Source organism: Scyliorhinus canicula, chromosome 3, assembly GCF_902713615.1.
Source record: "Scyliorhinus canicula chromosome 3, sScyCan1.1, whole genome shotgun sequence".
Lineage (NCBI taxonomy): Eukaryota > Metazoa > Chordata > Chondrichthyes > Carcharhiniformes > Scyliorhinidae > Scyliorhinus > Scyliorhinus canicula.
Window position 1 is genome coordinate 213,103,273 of NC_052148.1, and position 25,408 is coordinate 213,128,680.

Here is a 25,408-nt window from a genome sequence, read left to right on the forward strand (position 1 = left end):
TAATTGGAGAAAAAATAATTGGATACTCTAAATTTATTTTTAAAAAGTAAGTGTTACAGACGGAAGGGGATCTAATTTAAATAATCCTGATTTTTCCTCTCACCACCTGTGCAGGGACAGAACTGTATTTTGATTTGTTTCCCCTTTTACAAGCATTGGGGTACTTCCCTTAGTTATGGAGTGATCCAATATTTTTATAATAACCCCACAGCAGACTTGAGACAGGATGAACTCAAGGGGTTAGTTATTTGCACACACTTAAATGTTGGGGGTGGGGGTGGGGGGTGTAACGTGATTTACAGAGTATAATTATTGTTTCACGGGGGTCCAGAATCCAGAATTAAATTCCAATGAACTATTCCTTCGCAGAGGTAGGCAGGCTCAAAACTGATGCTGCATAATTCACTTTTCCAGCAGAGTTAGAATAGAATCAAAGAATCACTACAGTGTAGAAGGAGGCCAATCGGCCCATCACCTCTGCACCGACCCTCTGAAAGAACACCCTCGCCAGGCCCACTCCCCCACCTATCCCTGCAACCCAGTCACCCCACCTAACATTTAGGGCAGTTTAGCATGGCCAATCTCCCAAACATGCACATCTTTGGACTGTGGGAGGAAACCAAAGCAACTGGAGGAAACCCACACAGACACAGAGAGGGCATACAAATTCCACGCAGACAGTAACCGAAGGCTGAAATTGAACCCAGGTCCCTGGTCCAGCAATGCTAACAACGGTGCCACCTTGCTGCCCTTGGAAGTTGACTTCCACAAGGAGACAGGCATGTGGAGATGCATCAGCCTTGTGGCCGATGGCACATAACTTCCAGTAGAAACAGTGTAGATGGGACCAGGTATTCAATCTGGCCAGAGTACATTTTCTGTGAGGCTGCTTGTGGATAATAAAATGTTAGACTGACATTTGCAGTACAGCAATGCAACATTACTGGGTGCACAAGCTGGAGGATTTCATGTCACATGACTTCCATCTCTTCACAGTATCTTTGATGAGGGGTGTCTATTCCACATCTGAATTCCCGAGATGTTTAAATGTTCTAACCATTAAGAATTGTAAGGAAGGTTACGGGGCCCTTTGTCCGAGCAGACAGAAACACTCTGGTTGGTCAGGCCTGGCTTATAAAATGCAGAGAGCCTTCATATTCCTTTTTATTCTTACATGGGATGTGGACATCACTGGCTGGGCCAGCTGTTTTTAAAATTCATTTAAGTGATGTGTGTGTCACTGGTTAGGCCAGCATTTATTGTCCATCCCAACTTGCCCTTCAGAATGTGGTGGTAAGTTGCCTTCTTGAATCACTGCAGTCCTTGAGGTGTAGGTACATGCACTGTGCTGTTAGGGAGGAAGTTCCAGGATTTTGACCCAGAGACAGTGAAGAACAGTGATATATTTCCAAGTCAGGGCGGTGAGTGACTTTGAGGGGAACCTTCAGGTGGTGGGGTTCCCAGGTATCTGCTGTTCTTGTCCTCCTAGCTGGTAATGGTCTTGGGTTTAGAAGGTGATGTCCAAGGAACCTTGGTGAGTTACTGCCGTGCATCTTGTAGATGGTACACAAGAATGTCACTGTTCATTTATGGTGGAGTGTTTGAATGTTTGTGAAAGGGGTTGTAATCAAGCGGACTGCTATGGCCTCGATTGTGTCGAGCTTTTTGAGTGTTGTTGGAGCTGCACACATCCAGGCAAGTGGAGAGTATTCCATTACACACCTGGTTTGTGCCTTGTAGATGGTGGACAGGCTTTGGGTGGTCACAGGGTGAGTTACTCGCAGTGGGATTCCTAACCTTTAACCTGTCCGGGTAGCCACAGTATTAATATGCCTAGTCCAGTTCAGTTTCTGATCAATGGTAACCCCAGGATGTTGTATGTGGGGGATTCAGCTATGGTAATGCCATCGAATGTCAAGGAGCGGTGGTTAGATCCTTTCTTGTAGGAGATGGGCATTCCCTGGCACTTGCGTGGCGCAAATAAAACTTGACACTTGTCAGCCCAAGTCTGTATATTGTCGAGGTCTTGCTGGATTTTGACATGGATTGTTTCAGTGTCTGAGGAGTCGCGAATGGGGCTAAACATTGTGCAATCATCTGCAAAAATCTGACATTATGATGGGAAGCAAGTCAATGATGAAGCCTATCCTTAATTGTTCTTGGACTGAGATCACGTGGTCACAGATGATCTGGACATTGCGGGAGTGGGATCACTTGCAGTTCGTAAATGGTGCCCATGCTGCCATGGGGAGGCAGAGCCAAATTGGTGCAGTCAATGACACCCTGTGCCTGGGGCACGCATGCTATGAGGGCGAAGTCCATGGCCCTGGCGTCCTGTCTTGCCTGATCCCAGACTGAGTTGATGTTTATGTGATCCCTTGCAAATAGTGCATCTGTGACATCTATTATGTTATTGTGTGCGGCAAGCTAAGATATGCTGTACGTGTGCAGCCCTGAAACAAGTCATTGGCATAGACATTCAGTGCGGCAGTAACTTCAGGGCCACAGGCAATGGATGACCTCACAGCCCACGGTGGCCTGGCCTGCGATCGGGGCCTGCCAATCTGTGGGCAAGCCTGTGCCGTGGGGGCACTGTTTGCCTCCGCGCCGGCCTCTGTAACGCTCCGTGATGGCCGGCATGGAGAAGAAACCCCCTGTGCATGCGCAGGAAGCACGCCAGCGGAGGATTCCGCAACTTCCGGGCAGCCCGATACCGGAGTGGTTCACACCGCTCTTTGGCGCCGGTTCTCCCGTACCGGCGCCAACCACTCCAGCGTCAACAGCCCCCAAAAGTGCAGAATTCTCCGCACTTTCGGGGGCTAGGTTGATGCCGGAGGGGTTGGCACTGCTATAACCGAAGGGACTGCGCGAGTACGCGCATGCGCTGAAGGGCCGGCATGATCTTGCGCATACGCGGAACAGCCGGCGTGGTTCCGCACATGCGCAGACCAGCCGTTGCATTTTGGCGGAAGGAAGAAGTGACTCCACGGAACAGGCGAACTGCAGATCGGTGGGCCCTCATCGCGGGCCAGGCTACCGTGGTGGGACCCCCCCCCCCCACCACCACCCCCCCCCCCCCCCCCCCCGGGGTCAGATCCCTCCACGCACCCCCCCACCTCCTGAGGACCGCCCCTGCCGACTTACCTGCCAGGTCCCACAGTGTGGGCCAATGCTTAACCCACACCGGCGGGACTGGCCAAAAATGGACGGCCGCTCGGCCCATCGGGGCCCGGAGAATTGCCGGGGGGGGGGGGGGGGCGCTGTCAACGGCTCCCAACTGGCGTGGCGTGAATCCCGCCCCCGCCCGAAAAACAACGCTGGAAAATACGGTAGCCGACATCAGGGCGGCAGGGTGGGATTCACGCCACCTCTGGGAATTCTCCGGGGGATTGGAGAATCCCGCTCAGGAAGTTTTATTGGATTTGGATTTGGGTTTATTGTGACGTATACCGAGGGACAGGTAAAAGTATTGTTCTGCGTACACTACAGTCAGATTGTTCCAAACATAAAAAACATAGGACATACGATAAATACACAATGTACATAGATATACATAGACATCGGGTGAAGCATACAGAGTATTGTACTACTCAGTAGAGAAGGTGCATGGAAAGATCGGTTCGGTCCATAAGGGGGTCATTCATGAATCTGGTAACAGCGGGACAGAAGCTGTTTTTGAATCGATTAGTGCATTTTCTCAGACTTTTGTATTTCCTGCCTAATGGAAGAGGTTGGAAGAGAGAATAACCCGGGTGGGAAGGGTCTTTGATTATGCTGCCCGCTTTCCCAACACAGCAGGTGTAGACAGAGTCAGTGGAAGGGATGCAGGTTTGCATGATGGACTGGGCTGTGTTCACAACTCTCTGTAGTATCTTATGTCTTGGGCCAAACAGTTGCCATAGCAAGCTGTGATGCAGCCAAATAGGATGCTTTCTATGGTGAATCTGTAAAAAGTCAATGTGGACATGCCAAATTTCCTTAGTTTCATGAGGAAGTATAAGCGCTATTGCGCTTTCTTGGTGGTAGCGCTGACGTGGGTGGACCAGGACAGATTGTTGGTGATGTGCACAACTAGGAATTTGAAGCTGCCAACCATCTCCACCTTGGCACCATTGATGCTGACAGGGAAGTGTACATTATTTTGTTCCCTGAAGTCAACGACCAGTTTCTTAGTTTTGCTGACGGTGTGGGAGAGATTGTCGTCATTACACCACACCACTAGGTTCTCAATCTCCCTCCTGGTCTCTGACTTATCGTTGTTCGAGATCTGACCCGCTATGGTTGTGTCATCAGCAACATGTAGATTGAGTTGGAGCCAAATTTTGCCAGGCAGTCATGTGTGTATAGGAGTGTGTAAGAGGCTAATTACGCAGTCTTGCGTGGCCCCGATATTGAGGACTACCATGGAGGAGGTATTGTTGTTTATCCTTACTGATTGTGGTCTATGGGTCAGAAAGTCGAGGATCCAGCTGCAGAGGGAGGAGCCAAGTCCTAATTTTGGAGTTTTGATATGAGCTTTGCTGGGATTATGATGTTGAAGGCAGAGCTGTAGTCAGTAAATAGGATTCTGCCGTAGGAGTCCATGTTGTCAAGATGCTCCAGGGTTGAAATGAAATGAAATTAAATGAAAATTGCTTATTGTTACAAGTAGGCTTCAAATGAAGTTACTGTGAAAAGCCCCTAGTCGCCACATTCCGGCGCCTGTTCGGGGAGGCTGATACGGGAATTGAACCGTGCTGCTGGCCTGCCTTGGTCGGCTCTCTAAGCCAGCGATTTAGCCCTGTGCTAAATCAGCCCCTAAGTGTAGGACCAGGGAGATAGCATCTGCTGTGGATCGGTTGTGGCAGTATGTGAATTGCAGTGAATCAAGGCAATCTGAGAATAAAGAGTTGATGTGTCTCATGACCAACCTCTCGAAGTACGTCATAACAATAGTATCAAGGCCACCAGACGGTAGTCACTGAGGCATGTTGCCTAGTTCGTCTTTGGTACCGGTATGATGGTGGTCTTCTTGAAACAGGAGGGAACTTCGGAGCAGAGTAGGGAGAGGTTGAAGATGTCCACAAACACACCCAACAATTGGCACGCGCAGGATCTGAGTGCATGACCAGGGACTCCGTCAGGACCCGTTGCTTTCCGACGGTTCACTTTCAAGTCGGCCGATCTGAGTTTGGAGGTTGTGATGGTGGTACACCAGTGCCCATTGTGTCTCCTCCGAAGTTCCACCATCTGTTGCCTTGTTCCCAGAAGATCAACGGGCCCCGCCTCCCCCCCCCCCCCCCCCCCTCCCCCCGTAGGGAGCTGGTCCTGGCACGTCGATGTCAGTGCAGCTGCTCGATTGCAATCAATAGAATTGCCCGTTCAACTGGCTGCATCATTCTCCCAAACCAAAAACTGAAAGAATGAGAACATCAATGTGAATAACGAGGAGTCCTGACAATACCACAGCCCTCTCAGGATCTGGACATCCGCCCAGTACATTTCTATATGTGGGCGCCTTCTCAATGAGCTTCATTCCCTCCCATGTCACACAATAACCAATTCCCCACAGTTGCCCCTCTCAGCTCCACCTGAATAAAGTGCTACGACCCTTGAGTGTCAGCAGGCCGCATGGCTCTCTCAAGGGTAAGGAGTGAGAGCAGTTGAATACATTCAATGGTCCTGCAATGAAAACTCATGGGGGAACGAGACCTTGTCACCTATCATCTCCTGAATGGGGTGACTGATGAGTGCTTTCACTAGAACACCTTGCATTGGAGGCCAATCTGTGTCACCTCTCTGTTATGGAGATGTCAGCATTAGGCTTTGAGTTTAATGCTTGGGGACTGTGCGTCCAACTATTTTGATTAAACCAGGTAGACTAAATTAAATAAACTGAGGGACAAATTAAAAGGGGCAGCCCCTTGAAGAGGTATTGGCCTGAGCAAAATCAAATGACAAATAATCTTAAAACATCAGACTTAAATGTGATCAAAAGGCTCAATAAAGCACCCCAGTCCCTGTGGTGCACAGCGGGCACGGCAGGCCTCGATCATGCCCAGGGACACTGCAAGCTCCCTCTCTAGGGGCACCCACAGCGAATGTAGCTGCGGTGGAGGGGCAGACAGTCGGGTTGGACACCAGGTGCCCATCGATCAGGGGCGTGGGGCTGAAGTGCAAACAAAACTGTAACAAAAGGTTTTTCAAAAAACGAAAAAGGGGTGCAGCCTAAAGCAACTTACAGATGCATGGTCCACAAGTTCCACAAGGCCACAAAACAGGCAGGCATCTTGGGAATCCATGAACCGATGCAGTCTTCGGTTGTGGGGGACTGAAGGGTGCAACACCCCCATGCCTGGTCCCAGGTTTAAGGGCGAGGACTCATCCATAGAGGGGCCTCCAGTGGGGAACTTGGCTGCCGGACGGCAACAAGGCGCCAAGACATGTCCGGGCAACGGGCAAGGACAAGGAAGTAAAGGGTTTGCAGCGGCAGACCATCCAGAAAACCCCTCCATGCAGTGTGAAAGGGCACAGAGGACATTACCATGTCATGGCTAGGATTGTGGGACTACAGCTCCCGAGAAGGGTTTCTGGGCTGGGGGTCAATGTGAAATTCCGTGCAAATAGGGGTACACTAATCTGCGCTGCCTCAAGACCACAAGTGCCATCAGGGTCCAAGCACAATTGTATTAAGGTCATGGGTGGCACTGCCACGAGCTGGACATCTACCGCTGCGTGAGCTGCCAATTGAGTCTTGGCTTCCAACTATTTTGATCAACATAAATAACCAAGTAAACTAAATCAAATAACAAATAAAAGGGACAAAAAGTCAATAAGGCACCCCAGCCCCAGCGGAGCCCAACAGAAACGGAAGGTCTCGAGGATGCCAGTGGGCACCGCATCTCTCTCTCTAGAGACACCCGGAGGCGAATGTAACCGTGGTAGACGGGCAGATAGTCAGGTCAGACGACCCCCTCAATCACCTACTGCCTGGACCTGTTGATGGGAAGTTTGGCCAGGTGCAGGAGCAGGTTCATGAGGGGGGTCCTCCTCCTTCCCAGCATCTCTTCACACTGGGTGCCTGTAGATCAGAGGCATTAGGCTGAAGTGAAAGAATTAACAATTGATCACACTCATGCATTGCAATGCTGACTAAATTGGCATGATTGTCTCATCAAGGAAGTGTCAGGGAGCTGATTGGGCAACTGGCTTCCCCCTGTGGTAGGCAAGGCACATCTGATACAGATGAAGACTGCAATTTGAAGTCAATTTCATCCTGAGTTGGCACTTTCATTCCCCCGCTCTCCGGCAGCTGAGAGGGGTTTCTGGGCATGGGGTCAATGTGAAATTCTGTGTAAACAAGGGTACGCTCACCTGTGCTGCCTCGGATTAAACAAGCCTTGCATCTTGAACAGCCTAGCCTCCATAACCAATGGCCTTAAACTCCCAGACAGCTCTTGCCCTCAAGCTTCAAAGTTCATCCTGAGTCAGGGGGTTCATTCTGGCTGCACATGTCCTCCCTCTGTGTGAAGGTCGTGAACCCTTATGAAGCTCACAGCTATCGCTTGTCAGAGTCCTCTATTCTGCTCATGCAACTTGGCATCTCACAGGACCCCACCCAGAGACCTCACAATTGTTCCCTATGCTGACCCAAGTGAATTCACCTACTCCCATTCACTTTCCAGCTGCCACTCTAGGGCAATCCCTCAGCGGTGATATCACCACAAGCCCAGCAAGGGGGACACAGGAAGCACTGCTTGCAAACCAACTCCGGGCCCCTTTACCCTAGAGAGTCACAGCCATGAAGGGCTGCTGAGGCCTGCAAGAGACCCCACCCCTCAAGCTGCTGAGATTGAACCCCACCCACCACCTGGCCCCGAGTTGCACTTACCTGGGACCCCCGCATCCTCATCAGTCCCCCGCTCCAGAATGCAACCTGGAGGGTGATGATGACCTGAGAACTCATCTCCGGGTTCTTGCTTTCATACAGCTGTTGTAATTCGCACCGGCGAAACATCATATTGGCACCCGATAAATATTCAGTAAGGAAGGAAGTCACGGTGGGAGGGATCGCTGATAAGGTGCTAATGCATTTAAATTACATCCCTGATCATCCATTGCGAGATTCTCATTAAATCACTGACAAGGGACCTGCAAAATCGAAAAACGCAACCTCGATGGTGAGAATCACATTTCCCGATTCTTGCTGTATTTGAGTCCGCATTACCGTTCCTGCTGACAGCTATCGCAGGCTGAAAATCACTCCCAAAGTGCTTCACCTTGGGCCTTTGGCAAAAAACATATGGGGCTGGATTCTCCATTTGGGAGACTAAGTCCCCACGCTGGCATTAAAACAGTGGTGTTTTACCCTGCTCCAGGGGATGCTCGCAGCCAGGCAGCGCAGAGCTCCCAGCTCTAGCTGCCCATACGGCCCAGAGCATTGCCGGGTCCGCGCATGTGCATGGCGGAGGCCTGCAGCGGCCGCACCGTGCTTCATGGTGGATGCCGCTCGTGGGCCCGGCCCGCAAAAATAGACCCTCACTTCGGCCAGCTCGTGCACCCCGGACCATCCCCCACAGTGCCCCCAACCCCGAATAGTACCTCCCCTGCCTGCAGATCAGCCCTCCCCCGACTGTGGCAGTGCTGGGCTGAGTCCGCAGCTGCCACGCTGTATTCCCAGCGGGTGAGGCTACACGTGTCTCACGCCGTCAGGAACTCGGCCTTTCGGAGGCAGAGCGGGCGTCGGAATGGCCTGAGGCCGTGGATACGGCTTGCGGCGTACACCTAGATTACAGCACTTTTCAGGGGGGGAAACATCGCGAAAGCGGCGCTGCCCCCAATTTCGGCGTCATCAGGGATTCTCCGCCCCATCGCCAAACGTGACTTTGACGTCAGGGATCAGGGAATCCAGCCCATGGAACCCATTCTTTTATTAGTCGAGGTATAGAATATGAAAGCAGGGAGGTTATGCTGGAACTGTATGAATCATTCATTGAATAGCAACTTGAGCACTGTGTGCAGTTCTGGTCATGTCATTACAGAAGTGATGTAATTGCATTAGAGATTTGTTCCGTTTATCAGGTATTAATTGTATCCTGTAACAAATATTGGCTGACTTTTTTTCTTTGAGGAATAAGAACTTACATTTCTTTTTTGACAAACAAGTGTTGCTCCACGAAGGGAAGAAATATGCTGCTTAAGTGCTAAACATTTCAACCAAACGTGCTGAGCATAGTATTATAACAGTTTACAGAATGACTGCGGAATAGAATTGCTATGGTTTTACTCCTTTTGCAGTGAAAGTAAGACATAAAGAATTTTGTTCCCTTTATGTACCTTTGTGCCGCAACAAGCTCACAGGATTTTAAATTGCAATTAAAAGCCGGACACTTTCCTTCCAGCTACGGATTTATTTTTGCATTTAACAAAACATATTGGAACAGTTCAAAGGTTTCATGCAATGGTGGTGCACCAGTCCCAATGGGTTCCAGGATCAACTTGGAACTAAGCATATTGACAGAGGTGATAAAGAAACGATTAGCTATGTTACCATACCTCACATTGACAAATAGAGGCAGACTGCAGAGCTGGAGGCAGGGGGCAGGAATGTGTAGTTGCTGAGTCATTATGGTTACATTAATTATGGCAGAGGCAATCTGAGAGAACCGGGTCGATTTCCTGACATGCTGTGCCACCTAGTGGTAAGACTGAAATCTGCACCCAAGAATTTAATATTGTGAACTCCAATTCCGCCCCCCACCCCGCCACCGCCCTGAAAAATGGACGTCTGACACTTGAAAATGTGGCAATGAGGTAAGGGGTTCTTTGGCCAAGACATTGATCCCCAAGAAAATGTAATTTTCATGTGAGCCTGCAAATGCTAAAGCAACATGCTTGCCTGGCAGGAGACTCTTAAACATGGAAATTCGGACCCTGTAGGACTCAGTTTAGAATTTGTGCTGACAAATAACTTGAAAGTACACCGTGCATGCTTTGTCTATTTTTACTAAGCATTAAGTGGCCTAACTGTAGTATAAGAATCTGGCCCATATAGGGTAATGTGGGACTGAGTGCAGTGCCGCCCAAATGCCGCCCACACAGAAGAGAACACATGACCCTCACCTTGAGGTCAATCTAGTGTTGGACAGAGGCCTTTACACAAGCAAGCACGGAGACAGCTCTGAACTTAAACTCTAGACTGTATATATGCAGAGTTCTTGTAGTTAATAAATACATAGACATCATCTACGCAAGACTAGAAAAATTTCTAGAAAAATAAGACCCGCTGAATGGTATCCAACACCGTACAACACTAACCAGCAGTCCTTACAGGCCTGCTCAAGAAACACTGCTACTCACAAAAATGCTGTGGGCCACTGACGTGCCCACGCCCCCTGCGCCCTTATCCCTCCCCCACTCTACAGGGTTCTCCCACCCTTCCAAACCCAAGCAGCTTCTGACTCATCATGGAAGCTGGATAATGTCCTGGCCATTTTTACATCTCACACAATCGGTGACCTGCTGGGGGGCATGTGCCATTTAACTAAGGCACTCACCTGAGCCTCAAACCAAAATATTGTTCAGACTTCCTGACACTATAGTTTGTAAGTGACTTAATTTCCTTTTCAAGAGCAAGTCAAAGATCACCATGAACAGCATGAGATATCAAACTTGGGTCACGATAAATTGTTTGTTTGAACAAGGACACTGGGGAACGTTCTATTATTGTTAGGGATTGAGGATAACTTGTTTCCACTCTGGTTCACTGGGTTCCGAGATGGCTGATAAATCCAAGGTGTGATCTGCAGACTCTGCCACATGCAGGGCTGGTGACACTTGAAGGGTTGGGCAGATGGGTTGTTTGGCAGTTTGTGCGCTCTTTCCGACACGTCATCTTCACCTCCACACATTCCCAACAAAGTCTCTTGATGTGCTCAGTGCCTTTCTGAGTCAGCCTTCCACATTTTGGTTGGTCACAAGGTAGGGTCTCCCATGAGTCAAGTCTGTTTGACCTCTTCAGGGCTATTTTGAGGACATATTTTGAGTCTGGTGTCAGGTATATGAGCGACAAGTCCTATCCAGCAAAGTTGGTTTTGTGTGTTACCTGATGCTGGACAAGTTGTCTTGGGAGAGGGTTCTGCTTTTGGACTGCTTTTCTTGCCAGTGGATTTGGAAGATCTTGCAAAGTGGTACATCTCCATGGCTTTGGATCTTGCTTTAAGTTGTCCAAGGCTCACAAGTATATAGGAGTGCAGAGGAACCTAGCAATACATTGTTACCCATTACCTCACTCAAAGATTGCTGTATGCCACAAGAACCTAACATTGGGAAGCTAACAGGAAAACAAATAATTTTAATTTTTTTAAAAAACTCAAAACAGGAGACAGCACAGCACTGGAGCAGCCCACGCCGCTCCAGCTGCTGCTCCCGGCGTCAACTGGGCGCTGCGGGGTCCGAGCATGCTCAGTGGCACTGGCGCCAACGCGTGCAGGCGCAGTGGCTCCCTTCTTCGCTGCGGCCCTGCCGCAACATGGCGTAGGGGTCCAGGGGCCGGCGCGGAAGAAAGGAGGCCCCCAGCGCAAGAGGCTGGCCCGCCGATTGGTGGGGCCCGATCGCGGGCCAGGCCACAACGGAGGCCCCCCTGGGGTCGATCCCCCCCACCCCCCACAGGCCGCCCCCGGACCCTTCCACGCCGAGATCCCGCCGGCTGAGAGCAGATTAGAATGGCGCCAGCGGGACTCGGATTTTTTTGTACGGCCACATGGCCCATCCCAGGCAGAGAATCGCCGGGGGGGGGGGGGGGGGGGGGGGGGGGGAGCGTAGAGCGGCCCCTGACCAGCACTGCACCAACCACGCCGGCGACTTAGGCGCCGATTCTCCGCTCTCCAGAGAATCGTATCCCCGTGTCGGGATGTGTGGCGCGATTCACGACGGTCACAGCAATTCTCCGGCCTGGCCCTGGGGTGAGAGAGTCCCGCCCATCATGTTCAATATTTAGACCACTGACTAGTATATAAGGTGTTACCTTTAATATTAAACATTTATTAGAGTAAATGGCCAATGTCCTGCAGTGTTCCTGCAATTTCATGGTACATAGAATTTTTTTTAAAGAGGATCAGGGTTTTCACCAGACCTGAGAGGGCTGGGCTTAATCTCTCCTACAGATCCCGCTCCTCACAGATTGCTGTTGTAGCCCCCCTGGGATTGCTGGCAAGGCCCCTCTCCCCTTAGGCCCACCCCTATTATAACCCCCCAATGCCTCCCCTTCAGGCCCCACACTGTGGCAGTGCCAACCTGGCACCTTGCACTCTGAAGGGTATACCCTCTCTACACTTACCTCCAGATTGCCTCAGTGAGGGGGCAGCTGGTGATTAGTGACTCAGTGAGGGGACAGCTGGTGATTAGTGACTCAGTGAAGGGGCAGCTGGTGATTAGTGACTCAGTGAGGAGTCAGCTGGTAATTAGTGACTCAGTGAGGGGATAGCTGGTGATTAGTGACTCAGTGAGGGGGTAGCGGGTGATTAGTGACTCAGTGAGGGGGTAGTTCTGTGATTAGTGACTCAGTGAGGGGGCAGCTGGTGATTAGTGACTCAGTGAGGGGGTAGTTCTGTGATTAGTGACTCAGTGAGGGGGTAGCTGGTGACTAGTGACTCAGTGAGGGGGCAGCTGGTGATTAGTGACTCAGTGAGGGGATAGCTGGTGATTAGTGACTCAGTGAGGAGTCAGCTGGTAATTAGTGACTCAGTGAGGGGATAGCTGGTGATTAGTGACTCAGTGAGGGGGTAGTTCTGTGATTAGTGACTCAGTGAGGGGGCAGCTGGTGATTAGTGACTCAGTGAGGGGGTAGTTCTGTGATTAGTGACTCAGTGAGGGGGTAGCTGGTGACTAGTGACTCAGTGAGGGGGCAGCTGGTGATTAGTGATTCAGTGAGGAGTCAGCTGGTGATTAGTGACTCAGTGAGGGGATAGCTGGTGATTAGTGACTCAGTGAGGGGGCAGTTGGTGATTAGTGACTCAGTGAGGAGGCAGCTGGTGATTAGTGACTCAGTGAGGGGGTAGCTGGTGATTAGTGACTCAGTGAGGGGATAGCTGGTGATTAGTGACTCAGTGAGGGGATAGCTGGTGATTAGTGACTCAGTGAGGGGATAGCTGGTGATTAGTGACTCAGTGAGGGGGCAGCTGGTGATTAGTGACTCAGTGAGGAGGCAGCTGGTGATTAGTGACTCAGTGAGGGGGCAGCTGGTGATTAGTGACTCAGTGAGGGGGCAGCTGGTGATTAGTGACTCAGTGAGGGGGCAGCTGGTGATTAGTGACTCAGTGAGGAGGCAGCTGGTGATTAGTGACTCAGTGAGGGGGCAGCTGGTGATTAGTGACTAGCTCCCAAACAGGTTGAACTGTGTTCTGAATTTGCAAATTTTAAGCCTTTGGACCCCCCCAGGACCCCGGCACCCGCCCGCGCCGCCAATCCCGCCGGCACCAGACATGCTTTGATTCCCGCCGGCGGGAAAGGCCTGTCAGTGGCGGGAATTTGGCCCATCGCGGGCCGGAGAATCGCCACGGGGGCCCGCCCACCGGCGCGATTCCCGCCCCCGCCGATTCCCGGGTGGCGGAGAATTCGGGACTCGGCGGGGGCGGGATTGACGCCCAATATACGTTAATTCATATAAAATTCCACAAAACTAATAAATAGTTTGTGAATCAACAGTTATTTTTTTTATTTTTTCTTTTGTGTGATGTTAGCTCCGCTGGCCAAGCCATCATTTATTACCCATCCCTACTTGCCCTTGAACATTTCAAGTGGCAGTTACGAGTCAACCACATTGCTGTGGGTCTGAAGTCACTTGGCGGCCAGATCGGATAAGGATGGCAGATTTCCTTCCCTCAAGGACATTAGTGAAGCAGATGGGTTTCTACAACAATCGATGGCAGCTTCATGGTCACCATTACTGAGGCTAGATTTATATTATTCTTCAGCGACAAATACTGCTGCCAATCCCTATCAGCAAAGTTCTTCCTGTTTTTCGTATTAGCTGAAGGACTAATGTTAGCCAGGATACCAAAAAACCTGAAGATTTTTGTTTCAGATAATTATCATGGGATAATTTCCACCTATCTGAACAATCGAATCAGGTAGATGGAGCCTCATCGCATCCAAAATACAGCTTTTCCAATAATGCAGCCCCTCTCTCAGTACTCCATTGCAGTGCCAATCAACAATTAATTTCATTCTTTCACGTGAGTGTTGGAGACAAGGCCAGCACTTATCAACTCAGACGCTGGTAATATAATTTAATGCACAACATTCAGAGATGAGGCCGCGAAACTGAGTCAGGCTGACTATAGGAAATATAAAGCAAAAATTTAAATTCTAGCACTTTTTCCATCTGTCTGCTGTATAGAGTCATGTTATCAAATATTCATCATTTTAAATAAATTGAAGCTCACATAGAGCTTAAGTTTTTTTTTTGCAACATTCATTAAAGATATATCAGCAAAGTAGTAGCAAGCTTACATTCCATATTCTGACCTTTCAATGTGTGGAGAAATGACAAATTGTGGAGCAGAGAGAAATGGGAAAGAGTAGAGTTGATTATAATGTTCTATTCCTAGGGCAGTTTTGTAGATTTCTGAAAGAAGTTGCGCTACTATCAGGTTCACTTTTCATCGTATGTCATATAATAGAATGCATCAGAAGTTGCTGTCAGCTGATCTGACGGGGATCAACTGTTCTGCTGGAGCTAATATTGTCTTTACACGGTGTCTCCTAATGCAGCTCTGATTACACTGCCCACTTCCATCACTATGGAGTGGGAAGAGACAGAACTCCAAACACAGATGTTAAATTGGAGCACTATTTGTCAGTCTTTGACTCAAGTCTATTTCTACCAATTGAGAAATGCTGATGGGTAAGCTCCTTCAATAATATCAGCATATGCGCCGTCAGAATTTGTCTGATGAAACAAAAGTCATGCTTAGAAAGTGCCTTTCCAGCTGATATTAGTCATCCAGTTCCAAGTACAAGGTAGAACCTCTTGGAGGTCATCTTGCTTGTACCAGTTCAGACTTAATCAGGTGACATTGTTTTTTGGATGTCACCATGTTTTTCCTTAATAGAATAGAATTCCTACAGTGCAGAAGGAGGCCATTCAGCCCATCAAGTCTACACCAACCCTCTGAAAGGGCACCCTATCTAGGCCCACTCCCCCGCCCTATCCCTGCAACCTCATAACCCCACCTAACCTGCACATCTTTGGACAGCAAGGGCAATTTATCATGGCCAATCCACCTGTTAGCGGAGTTAAATGAGTCGAGTTCTTCAGACCGAATGAAACTTTAACAAAATGTCTTTTAATGCCACATGCATACGGGAGAACTAAACTTGGCCGCTGTAACTGCAGTTTAGTCCAAGTCGCTCTGCCCCCACAAAGCTTGTTTTCACATCTTATATTGTTTGGATGGTACAGACTGATCCAAAGGAATACAAAGTGACTCAAAGTACTATAACACAACTGATTATCGATACCGGCAGTTTGATTAGGTTACAGGCATTCTCCAGATTAGATGACGTGGATACATTGTCTGACATAGTTCACTTCTAATAGTTCATTGAACACACCTTGTCCATCTGCTTTGCAATACGAAGGAACGTCCTTTAGACAATCAGACAATCATCCCTATTGCTAAGGCTAGGAAATGTATTACCTCAGATACGCCAGCGTGTAGTATGCTAATTTATGTTTGTCCACATTTTGAGTTTTGGAGATAGTCAGGTTAACCCTGTCCAGGCATTCCCTTCCCTGCTGTCCCATGTGTACCTCAGATTCTCCATTTTCCCTACTACACACCTAACTTGCACATCTTTGGGTTGTGGGAGGAAACCAGATCACCCAGAGGAAACCCACACAGACACGGGGAGAAAGCGCAAACTCAACACAGACAGTCACCCGAAGCTGGAATTGAACCTGCATGACTGGCGCTGTGAGGCGGCAGTGCTAACCACTGTGCCACCTTGCCACTGTGAATCAGCACCCCAGGATAAAAATAGCAGACAACCGTAATTGCAGTAACATCTTTGTATTTATAACAACAACTTCAGGGTGTCTTTTAACACAATAAAACATCGCAAGTGCTTCACCAAAGTATTACAAAGCAAACACTGACAACAAGCTGCATAAGGAAACATTGCAGCAACAGACTGAAAGCTTGATAAAAGATACAGGTTTTAAGGAAATGAAATGAAAATCGCTTATTGTCACAAGTAGGCTTCAATGAAGTTACTGTGAAAAGCCCCTAGTCGAGCATTTAAAGGCAATAGGAATGATGGAGCGAAATCCAGTGTTTAGGGCTTGACAGCTACCATCACTGGTTTAAATAAAGTTTGGGTTTTTAAAAGAGGTTAGAATTAAAGGAGAGCCAGGTAATTTGGAGATAATAAGGGGTGAGGCCATGGAGAGATATAAAAGTAAAGATTAAATTCATGACTTTGCTTGACCAGAAACCAGTGCAGTTCTCAAAACAGATGAAGTGATGAGTGAATGGGACTTGATGCAAGTTAGGACATAGGCAGAGAGTTTTGGATGACTTCTTGCAGAGGGTAGAATGTGGGAGGCTGATGGGAGAGGAATGAGATATTCAAGACCAGAGGTAACAAAGGCATGGATGATAGTTTCAGCATCAAATGATCTCAGGCAGGAACAGTGCCAGGCAATCTTATTGAGGTGGAAGCAGGTGGTATTAGTGTTAGCACAGATATATGGTCAAAAGCTTATTTAGGGGTCAATTATGCCTAGTTCAGCTTCAGATATTTGCCAGAGAAAGGGATAGAGTTGATAAGAGTTGATGGCTAGAGAACAGAGTTATGACAGGAACTGAGAACAATGGTTTTGGTCCTTCCAATATTGAGTTGGAAGACTTTTCTGTACAACCAGTGGTGGATGCCAGATAACCTAGAGGCAGTGATGTGTCAAGAAAGGTGGTGGTGAAGTAAAACTGGGTGTTGTCAGCGCACATAGCAAAAATGTTAAATCTCTGCAGTTTCTTTAGTGTAATGTCATATTAATCTTAGTGTTATTAATTGCATTGCATTGATTAATTTCAAAGTGCAATTTAAGGTTTGCTGAATTTTTCTTGAACACACGTTATAAAGTACGTTAGCAGACAGATTCTTTCACTAACGAAGAATTGGCAGCAGGTTATTAACAGATTAAGGTGTAACTGCATGTTGTTCCCAAATTAACATATCTTCTTTCAAATACAGGATCTGGTCACCGACCTTAAGGAGAAATTGTCTAACCATTTCCAAGAAGTAATAGTAGGTCTGATGTACCCACTAGCCTTCTTTGATGCTTATCAACTAAGAAATGCCATGAAGGTACAGTATAAACACTGTTACATTTTCATGAAATGGAAACATGGGAAGATTGTTGTTTTATGATCCATCCTAAAAACTAATTATTTATTTAGCATCATAGTTATGATGGAATGGGTGTTCATTGGACCAGTCAGTTAGAAGGCAGACTAGTAGCACGATCACATAGACTAACAGAACTATCTTTGTTTTTAATGGCAATATTCGCAACAACAAACTTTTTCAATAATAAGAACATTTATATCCTTTAAGTATTTTCCTATTGCACTTGCTTGTTAAATGTTTTTTACTCTCTGAGACAATTCTGGTGAATATCTAATTAAATATAAATGTAGGTGAGGATACTTCACAATTTGTAGAATTCACACATCTCATTGTTTAAGGGTGGGCCACTCCGAAAAACTATGGAGTTTCCAGATTGCCTGTCTCCACGTTTCATACCAGACAAAAGAGAAGATCAAAAATCAATGGCCGTTGTCAATGTCGTTGTCAATGACAATGTCAATGACAATTTCCCATTGTCAATCAATGGCCTCTCCCATCCAAAATGGATGTTGTGGGCCACAGAAGTGTTAACCAACCACTCATGTGATCGAGGCTGGTTTCAGGGTCTGCAACCTTACAACCGAAAGACAATGGCATTTCCAGACTTTCTGTCTCCATGTTTCATACAAGACAAAAGAGAAGATCAAAATTCAATTACCACCATCTAAAATTCAATGGGCCACAGAGTGTTAACTGAGCATTCATGTGATTGAGATGGGTTTCAGGGACTGCACCCTTATTACCCCAGGAACAAACAAATCCATCAGTACTATCAGTCTTCAGCCAATCTGAGAACCAGACCCTGAGACTTGCTGCAAGTCATCAGGCAGCCAGCCAATGTATTTAATCTGTTCCCGTTTCAATGTTCACCTGAAAACAAACCCCCTCGATATTTGTCTACAAAAAACCTTGCAGCCTGTTATGAATCCTTTGCTTTCCAAGACCCTCACTTCAACTTTAAATCATTGAGTCCAATCAAGAAAGCACAGGCTTGCCTGTGAGAGATGGGAAATTATAAATCAGAGACTGAAATAGTGTGGGCGCAATTCAACGGACTTGGGCCACCTTTGTGCATGATGTTCGATCAATGACTCCAGAAGCGAGATTGGATGAAATTGAAGGCTTTATTGGACTAGACGTTTCCCCCAGCAGCGCAGGTACAGAATGCAGCAGCTAGAGAGACACAGAGTGGAATTCTCCACAACGGGCGACGCCATCGTGAAACCCGGAGTGTTTCACGACGGCGTCGGAGGCCGCTCCTCACCCCCTATTCCCCCCCACCCCCGGGGGGCTAGGAGAGGCGTTGCAGAGAACTAGGCCGCCGGGCCTTGACCCTGGCGTCAAGGCGGTGCGCCGATAATGACGCGGCCGGAGGCGCCTACGTGACGTCAGCCGCGTATGCGCAGGTTGGCCGGCTCCAACCCGAGCATGCACGGTTACCGTCTTCCCCTCAGCTGCCCCGCAAGACGTGGCGGCTTGATCTTGCGGGGTGGCGGAGGGGAAAGCGTGTGTCTCTTGGAGACGCCGGCCCGACGATCGGTGGGCACCGATCGCGGGCCAGTCCCCTCCCGAGCACGTCCATGATGCTCAATCCCCTCTCCGCCCCCCACAGGCCCCAAACTCACCTTTCGCGCTATGTTCACGCCGGCAGCAACCAGGTGTGGCTGCCGCCGGCGTGAACAGGTCGGGAACGGCAGGCCGCTCGGCCCATCCGGGCCGGAGAATCGCGGGTCGCCGTGAAAAACGGCGACCCGCGATTCTCCGAGCGGCGAGTCGCAAAATGCGACTCGCCATTTGGGGAGGGGGGTGGGAGAATCGCGGGGGGTGCCAGAGCGGCCCTCACGCGATTCTCCCATCCGGCCTGGGCAGCGGAGAATCACGCCCACAGACTCTTATACTCCGCCTTACTGGACGGAACCAGCAGGCAGGCTTCACCAATGATCTTACTGTCTCAGGTACCTCCCACGCCAATGATCTTGCAGCCTCAACCTAGGTACCGTAATACCTCTAATACCAACTACCACAGTGCATTTGCTAGCCTGTTCTCTTGAGCAGGGAATAGACTGAACTCTGGCAGGATGCTAGGGTTACAGCAGAAAATCAGAGCCCATCTGCTGTGCTGTATGGATTGAAAATGTATGATTAGTTATCGCTTATACAACAGCAAATAACCATGCATTCTAGCCGTGTGCAGCAGCTGAACGGTGATTTGAAAAGCTATTTCACATTATTAGTTGTTGTGTTATGTTGCAGGGTTGCTATCTCAGCCTGGCTCCATGACTCAATGCTGCAATGAATTCTAATTTGACAGACAGCTCTGCTGAATTTAATTCAATGCCACTAATTAAATTTTCAAGATGATGTCAAAAAGATCTAATTGGGAGGTGGAAAAACATTGAAATCATTTTTTAAAATTCCATCAGGTTCATTCCATTAGGTTCAAGGTCACATTGAGTTTAAACGGTCTTCTTCTCATTATCAGATTAGCAACTTGTTGATTGTCATTGATTGTATGAGGCCATCTCAGACAATATTTGTATCTTAAAATGGCAACATCATCCAAGGTAATTTGTTAGATTTCCAACAGGGAAATGGAGAATTATGCAGATGTTGATACACTAATATGATTGTTTTGCCAATCCTGTATTCAGATAAATGAGTTAGTCTTCATAATGTTAACACATTAGAATGATAAAAATTGCACTGTCAAACGTCCTGTTGCTACAGATATAACACATGGCACAGAACAAACTTGTCCCAGTGGACATTAGATGTAAACTCAGTGTACTGGAAAACCCCAGCATAAAGTGACAGTGCTCGATCAATGTAAGATGCACCTGGGATTTAATAGGAGATTTCCCTGATCTGTGCCCTGAAACACTGAGTCGCCTGTGTAAAGAGAAACTTGCATCTCTGTAGTTCTTTTCACCACCTGAGGCAATCCCAAAGTGCTTTACACCCAACAAAGTTCTATCGAAGTATTTGGTCACTGTTGCAGTGTCGGGAATGCTGCAAATTCGCCAAAATTAGAGTGCGCATATGTAAACAAACCTGCCTGAAATTATGCAGGTTCTTCTATGGGTCTGCACTCCAACCCATCTGAATTTCCAATATTTGCTATGCCTGGCAGTCCCTCATCTATCACAATCCCTATTTATCTCTTTATTAAGAATATTAGCATTGTTAGGCTATGGATACTACATTAAGCTTTTGAGCTTGGGCACCTTGGAAAGCTGTACACCATGGACATGGATTATTATTCTCCTCCCGCTCGTATTCTACTCACTGTAAGAGAGCTTTGTGCATGTACAGTGCCTCACTCACTGGTTGGTTAATTTTTAACCAGGGGTTCTATGAAAGTACCTAAGTATTTCTGAAATGCAATTTTGTACTGGCTGCAGGTGCAAAGCCCCAAGGATTAGGATTGCCTAATAGATGTGATTTCACGCTGCTGTGCTTCAGTGCAGTTAGGACTCAGATCATCCCTGACTCTTTAGACTCACAACCACTTTCTTATTAATGTGATCTCAAAACAACTTGGCATCAAGGTGAAAGTGGTGGTATTGCAATATAATTCACAATCCAATTCTCTTCCCACACCTAATAGTGTGCTAAGACTACTAGGTCTTCTGTTCCCATACTTTGTCATTCCCAGAGCAGATCGCCAGTCTGTCGTCAGAGGCCTATCACTTGAGGGGCTCCACTCCAGAACAAACATGACTGACCAGGAGTCTCTCCTGCTCATATGCCAGCTATTGGCATGTTGGAAGAATTTACAGGTTGACACAAAACCTGTTTGACCATGTTGTGAACACACCGTCCATGGCCATCAAGTCCTGGGGTGGGACTCAAACTCTGAGCTTTTGACTCAGAGGCAGGGGCGCTACCCACTTCACCAGAAGACCTCCATTGGCAGCATGGTAGAATAGTGGTTAGCACAGTTGCTTCACAGCGCCAAGGTCCCAGGTTCGATTCCCCCCTGGTTCACTGTCTGTGCAGAGTCTCCACGTTCTCCTGTGTTTGCGTGGGTTTCCTCCGGGTGCTCCGGTTTCCTCCCACAGTCCAAAGATGTGCAGGTTAGGTGGATTGGCCATGATAAATTGCCCTCAGTGACCAAAAAAGGTGAGGTGGTGTTACTGGGTTACAGTGATAGGGTGGGGGCATGGCCTTAAGTAGGGTGCTCTTTCCAAGAGCCGGTGCAGACTCGGTGTGCCGAATGGCCTCCTTCTGCACTGTAAATTCTCTGATTCATTGCAGTATATGGCTGGACCTAATTCTATCCTCAGGGTTTAACTTTTTTTTTTAATAAATTTAGTGTACCCAATCATTTTTCCAATTAAGGGGCAATTTAGAGTGGCCAATCCACCTAGCTTGCACATTTTTGGGTTGTGGGGGCGAAACCCACGCAAACACGGGGAGAATGTGCAAACTCCACACGGACAGTGACCCAGAGCCGGGATCGAACCTGGGACCTCAGCGCCGTGAGGCCGCAGTGCTAACCCACTGCGCCACCGTGCTGCCCTTCCTCAGGGTTTAACTGATGGTGACTGTAATGTTCTTGTTGGATGGCCTGATTTATATTACAAGAAAACTTGTAGCTAAAGCTATAAACAATTTACTAACATTAACTGTGGGTAAACTATATACGAAACAACAGATGAATAACAGTAAGATCAAGCACAAGCAACCTCTCTCCAGTTTATTCCAGACAGTCTGAGGGGCCATCTGACTCTAGCATTCACTTCTATACTAGTGAGACTCCTAGTGGTCAGTCGGTGAATTACAACACAACCATGAAATCACGCCAGTGACAAGGACAGATTTATTGCCCATTCAGTTGCCCTGATAAGGGCAAGTATACTCTTCTTCAACTGTCCTCTGTGTACCATTTATTTTTACAGTTTTATCACTTCAGAGGGATCGAAGAAATTCTAGTGTGGGTCTGGAATTGAAAATTATGCTACACAGAATAGTATTTCGCAATAGTCAAGCCACAGACAAGATAAATCTGTTTCATGCATTATTATAAAACTGACACTGACACCTCATGTGGCTTTGAAGTCATAGGTTTGAAACAGAACATAAAAGAACATAAAAAATTGAAGGCATCTTTACCAGCTCATGTATCTGCTCATGCATCCTCCCTGATGTAAATGACTAATATCTTTCTCTTGACTCAAACAGGAAGCAAGGTGAGAAAAACAAAACATGGCATGTACATATTCAAAGTATTATTATTTATGGCATTATGCCCCACTTAATCAATTGCATTTGAACCTACCGCTGATGTTAAGATGCAAATTACAACTATTTTTTTCACCGCCACTAACACAAATTATAATATTTGGTAGTGTATTCATCTTTTCATGCTATAAATTGTATTTGTTTCAATAACTGATTAATCTAATTGAGTTTATGACAATCATTTTTTTAAACTGTTTTTATTTGTTCTCTTAAATTAAGGGTATAGGCACAGATGAAAACTGTTTAATTGAGATTCTTGCCTCAAGAACAAATGATGAGATCAACGCGATCAATGAAGTCTACTTGATGCGTAATACTATTTTTAAAATTACATTCAAATTGTATATTGCCTCTCAGTTTAGCTATGCAGAAACTATGCCCTTCAGGGTCCATGCTATTTTGTTTTTTTTTATATCAGATGTAACGCTAGCCAGGCCTCCTCAGTTGCCTCAGAGGTGGCTGTGGGCGTTCTGCTTGAACAATTGCAGACCTCACTGTGATGGTATCCCCACAGTATTGTTGGGTAGGGAATTCCAGGATTCCGACCTAACAACAATGAAGAAATAGCCATACATGTCCAAGTCTGGTCCATTTCTTGGAAGGGATTTCGGCAGTGACAATGTTCCCAATAAATTGAAACTCTTTCCCCTCTAAGTACTCAGGGATGCAGGATAGAAAGATATACTTCAATAAGTTGGATAAGTTTCTGCAGAAAATTCTATAGATCATACGTACCTCAGCACAGTGCACTGGTGATGGAGGGAATGGATACTGAGTCCAGCCAAATCCAAACTTTCTCCGAGATGTTTTTTTTTAAACTTATGGCTATCGCCATCCAGAAAAATGAATGGTGAAAGTTCCATCACACACTTGACTTAATTCTTGGGAGAAGATATTTAAGTGCCCAGAAGGCATATCACTTGTCACAGAATGCCCAGATTATGGCCTACTCATGTAGCCAAGGTGTTTCATATGGTAGGTCCAGTTGGACATTTACATTAAGAGTCTGTATTTGGGCACATTGGAGAGACCAATTAAAGGTTTGTTCACAAAGTGCATTATTGCACTTTATAAATTGCAAGACCAAGGGTGGTGTCCTCACTATATTGATGTTGGGGACTCAGTGGTCATTGTATGCTGGAGTAAATAGGGAAATGGTTGTTTGCTTTTGTTGTTGGAGGTGGTATTGTCTGGCACTTGTATCACAGATTATCACAGAATTTACAGTACAGAAGGTGGCCATTCGGCCCATCGAGTCTGCACCGGCTCTTGGAAAGAGCACCCTACCCAAGGTCAACACCTCCACCCTATGCCCATAACCCAGTAACCCCACCCAACACTAAGGGCAATTTTGGACACTAATGGCAATTTATCATGGCCAATCCACTTAACCTGCACATCTTTGGACTGTGGGAGAAAACCGGAGCACCCGGAGGAAACCCACGCACACACGGGGAGGATGTGCAGACTTCGCACAGACAGCGACCCAAGCCGGAATCAAACCTGGGACCCTGGAGCTGTGAAGCAATTGTGCTATCCACAATGCTACTGTGCTGCCAATCCAGAAAAGCACAGACTTTCTCCATTATTGTCAACCCAAACCAATAACGATGACTAAGCTGTTTCAATATTAGAGGAGTTGTGACTGGAATTGAACAAAGCAGAATCAGTAGCAAACTGCACATTCATTGCCATATTATTGAAGGAGGCTCAGTGATAAATGGTTATCTGACAAACTCCTGTGGTGATATCCTGGCACTGTGATGACTGGTTCCTGACTATTGACTTGAATTCATGAGCTTTCATGTGATACAGCGCCAATGTATATTATTACATTACCTACAGGATTTACCCAGAGATGGTGATGGAGCACACTGGGATGGTTACTGAAAGATATGGTAAACATTTGGGGATGTTGTACTACCTTAAAGATGATATTTAAATACAAATTGATGTTGTTCTGATTCTACGAGCATATCTACGTAAGGCTGTTGTATGAATTGTCTGTGAAAAACAGTCTCAGATGTTAATGAGATGGACTTGGGAAAATCAGCTCGGCTGAAAATACCTAGGCCTTGTTCTCACATGATGCCCATGTTATTGCTGATAGAGACATCCATGTTTTCCTTATTATTGAATGTTATGACCATCACAACTGAGCACATTGCAGCCACTTCAGAGGAAATCAAAAGTTACTGTTACGTTGTGACACAGAATCACAGAATTGTTACGGTGCTGAAGGATGTCATCTGTCCCATCAAATCAGCATCAGCTCTCCAAATGAGCACCATAACTTAGTGCGATTCTCCTGCCTTTTACTCGTACCCCTGCACATTGTTTATATTTATGGCTTGACACGGTGGCACAGTGGTTAGCACTGCTGCCTTGCAGCGTCAGGGACCCAGGCTCGATTCCAGCCTTGGGTGACTGTCTATGTGGAATTTGTAGGTCCTCCCCATGTCTGCGTGAGTTTCACCCAGCCGCTCTGGTTTCCTCACACAATCCAAAGACGTGCAGGTTAGGTGGGTTCACAGGAATAGGGTGGGGGAGTGGGCCTAGGCTTAGTGCTCCTTCAGAGGGTCGGCACAGACTCAATGGACCAAATGGCCTCCTTTTGCAGTGTAGGGATTCTATGGATTCTTAATCATCTAATGCCCTCTTGAACAAGTTATGTGTATGCCAAACCAAATAATGAGAGTGAGTTAATTGAGTTTTTATGAAGATTTTTTATTTTCTAGTACTAGCTCATAAACAAATTGACCAAATCCACAAA

The 25,408-nt window shown here is 47.2% G+C and overlaps 1 protein-coding gene across 5 annotated transcripts in view; it reads left to right on the forward strand.

Annotated features, from left to right (window-relative positions):
* LOC119963275 (annexin A10-like) overlaps positions 1–25,408 on the forward strand; it is a 108,142-nt gene that overhangs the window by 34,130 nt on the left and 48,604 nt on the right. For all 5 annotated transcript variants that reach the window (XR_005460069.1, XM_038792127.1, XM_038792128.1 and 2 more), the window contains 2 exons: positions 17,236–17,349; positions 22,855–22,945. Coding sequence is in view for 4 of the 5 variants with exons in the window: in XM_038792127.1 (XP_038648055.1) it covers positions 17,236–17,349; positions 22,855–22,945 (205 nt within the window). In the remaining variant the exon portion in view is untranslated. The remainder of the gene's footprint in view (positions 1–17,235; positions 17,350–22,854; positions 22,946–25,408) is intronic.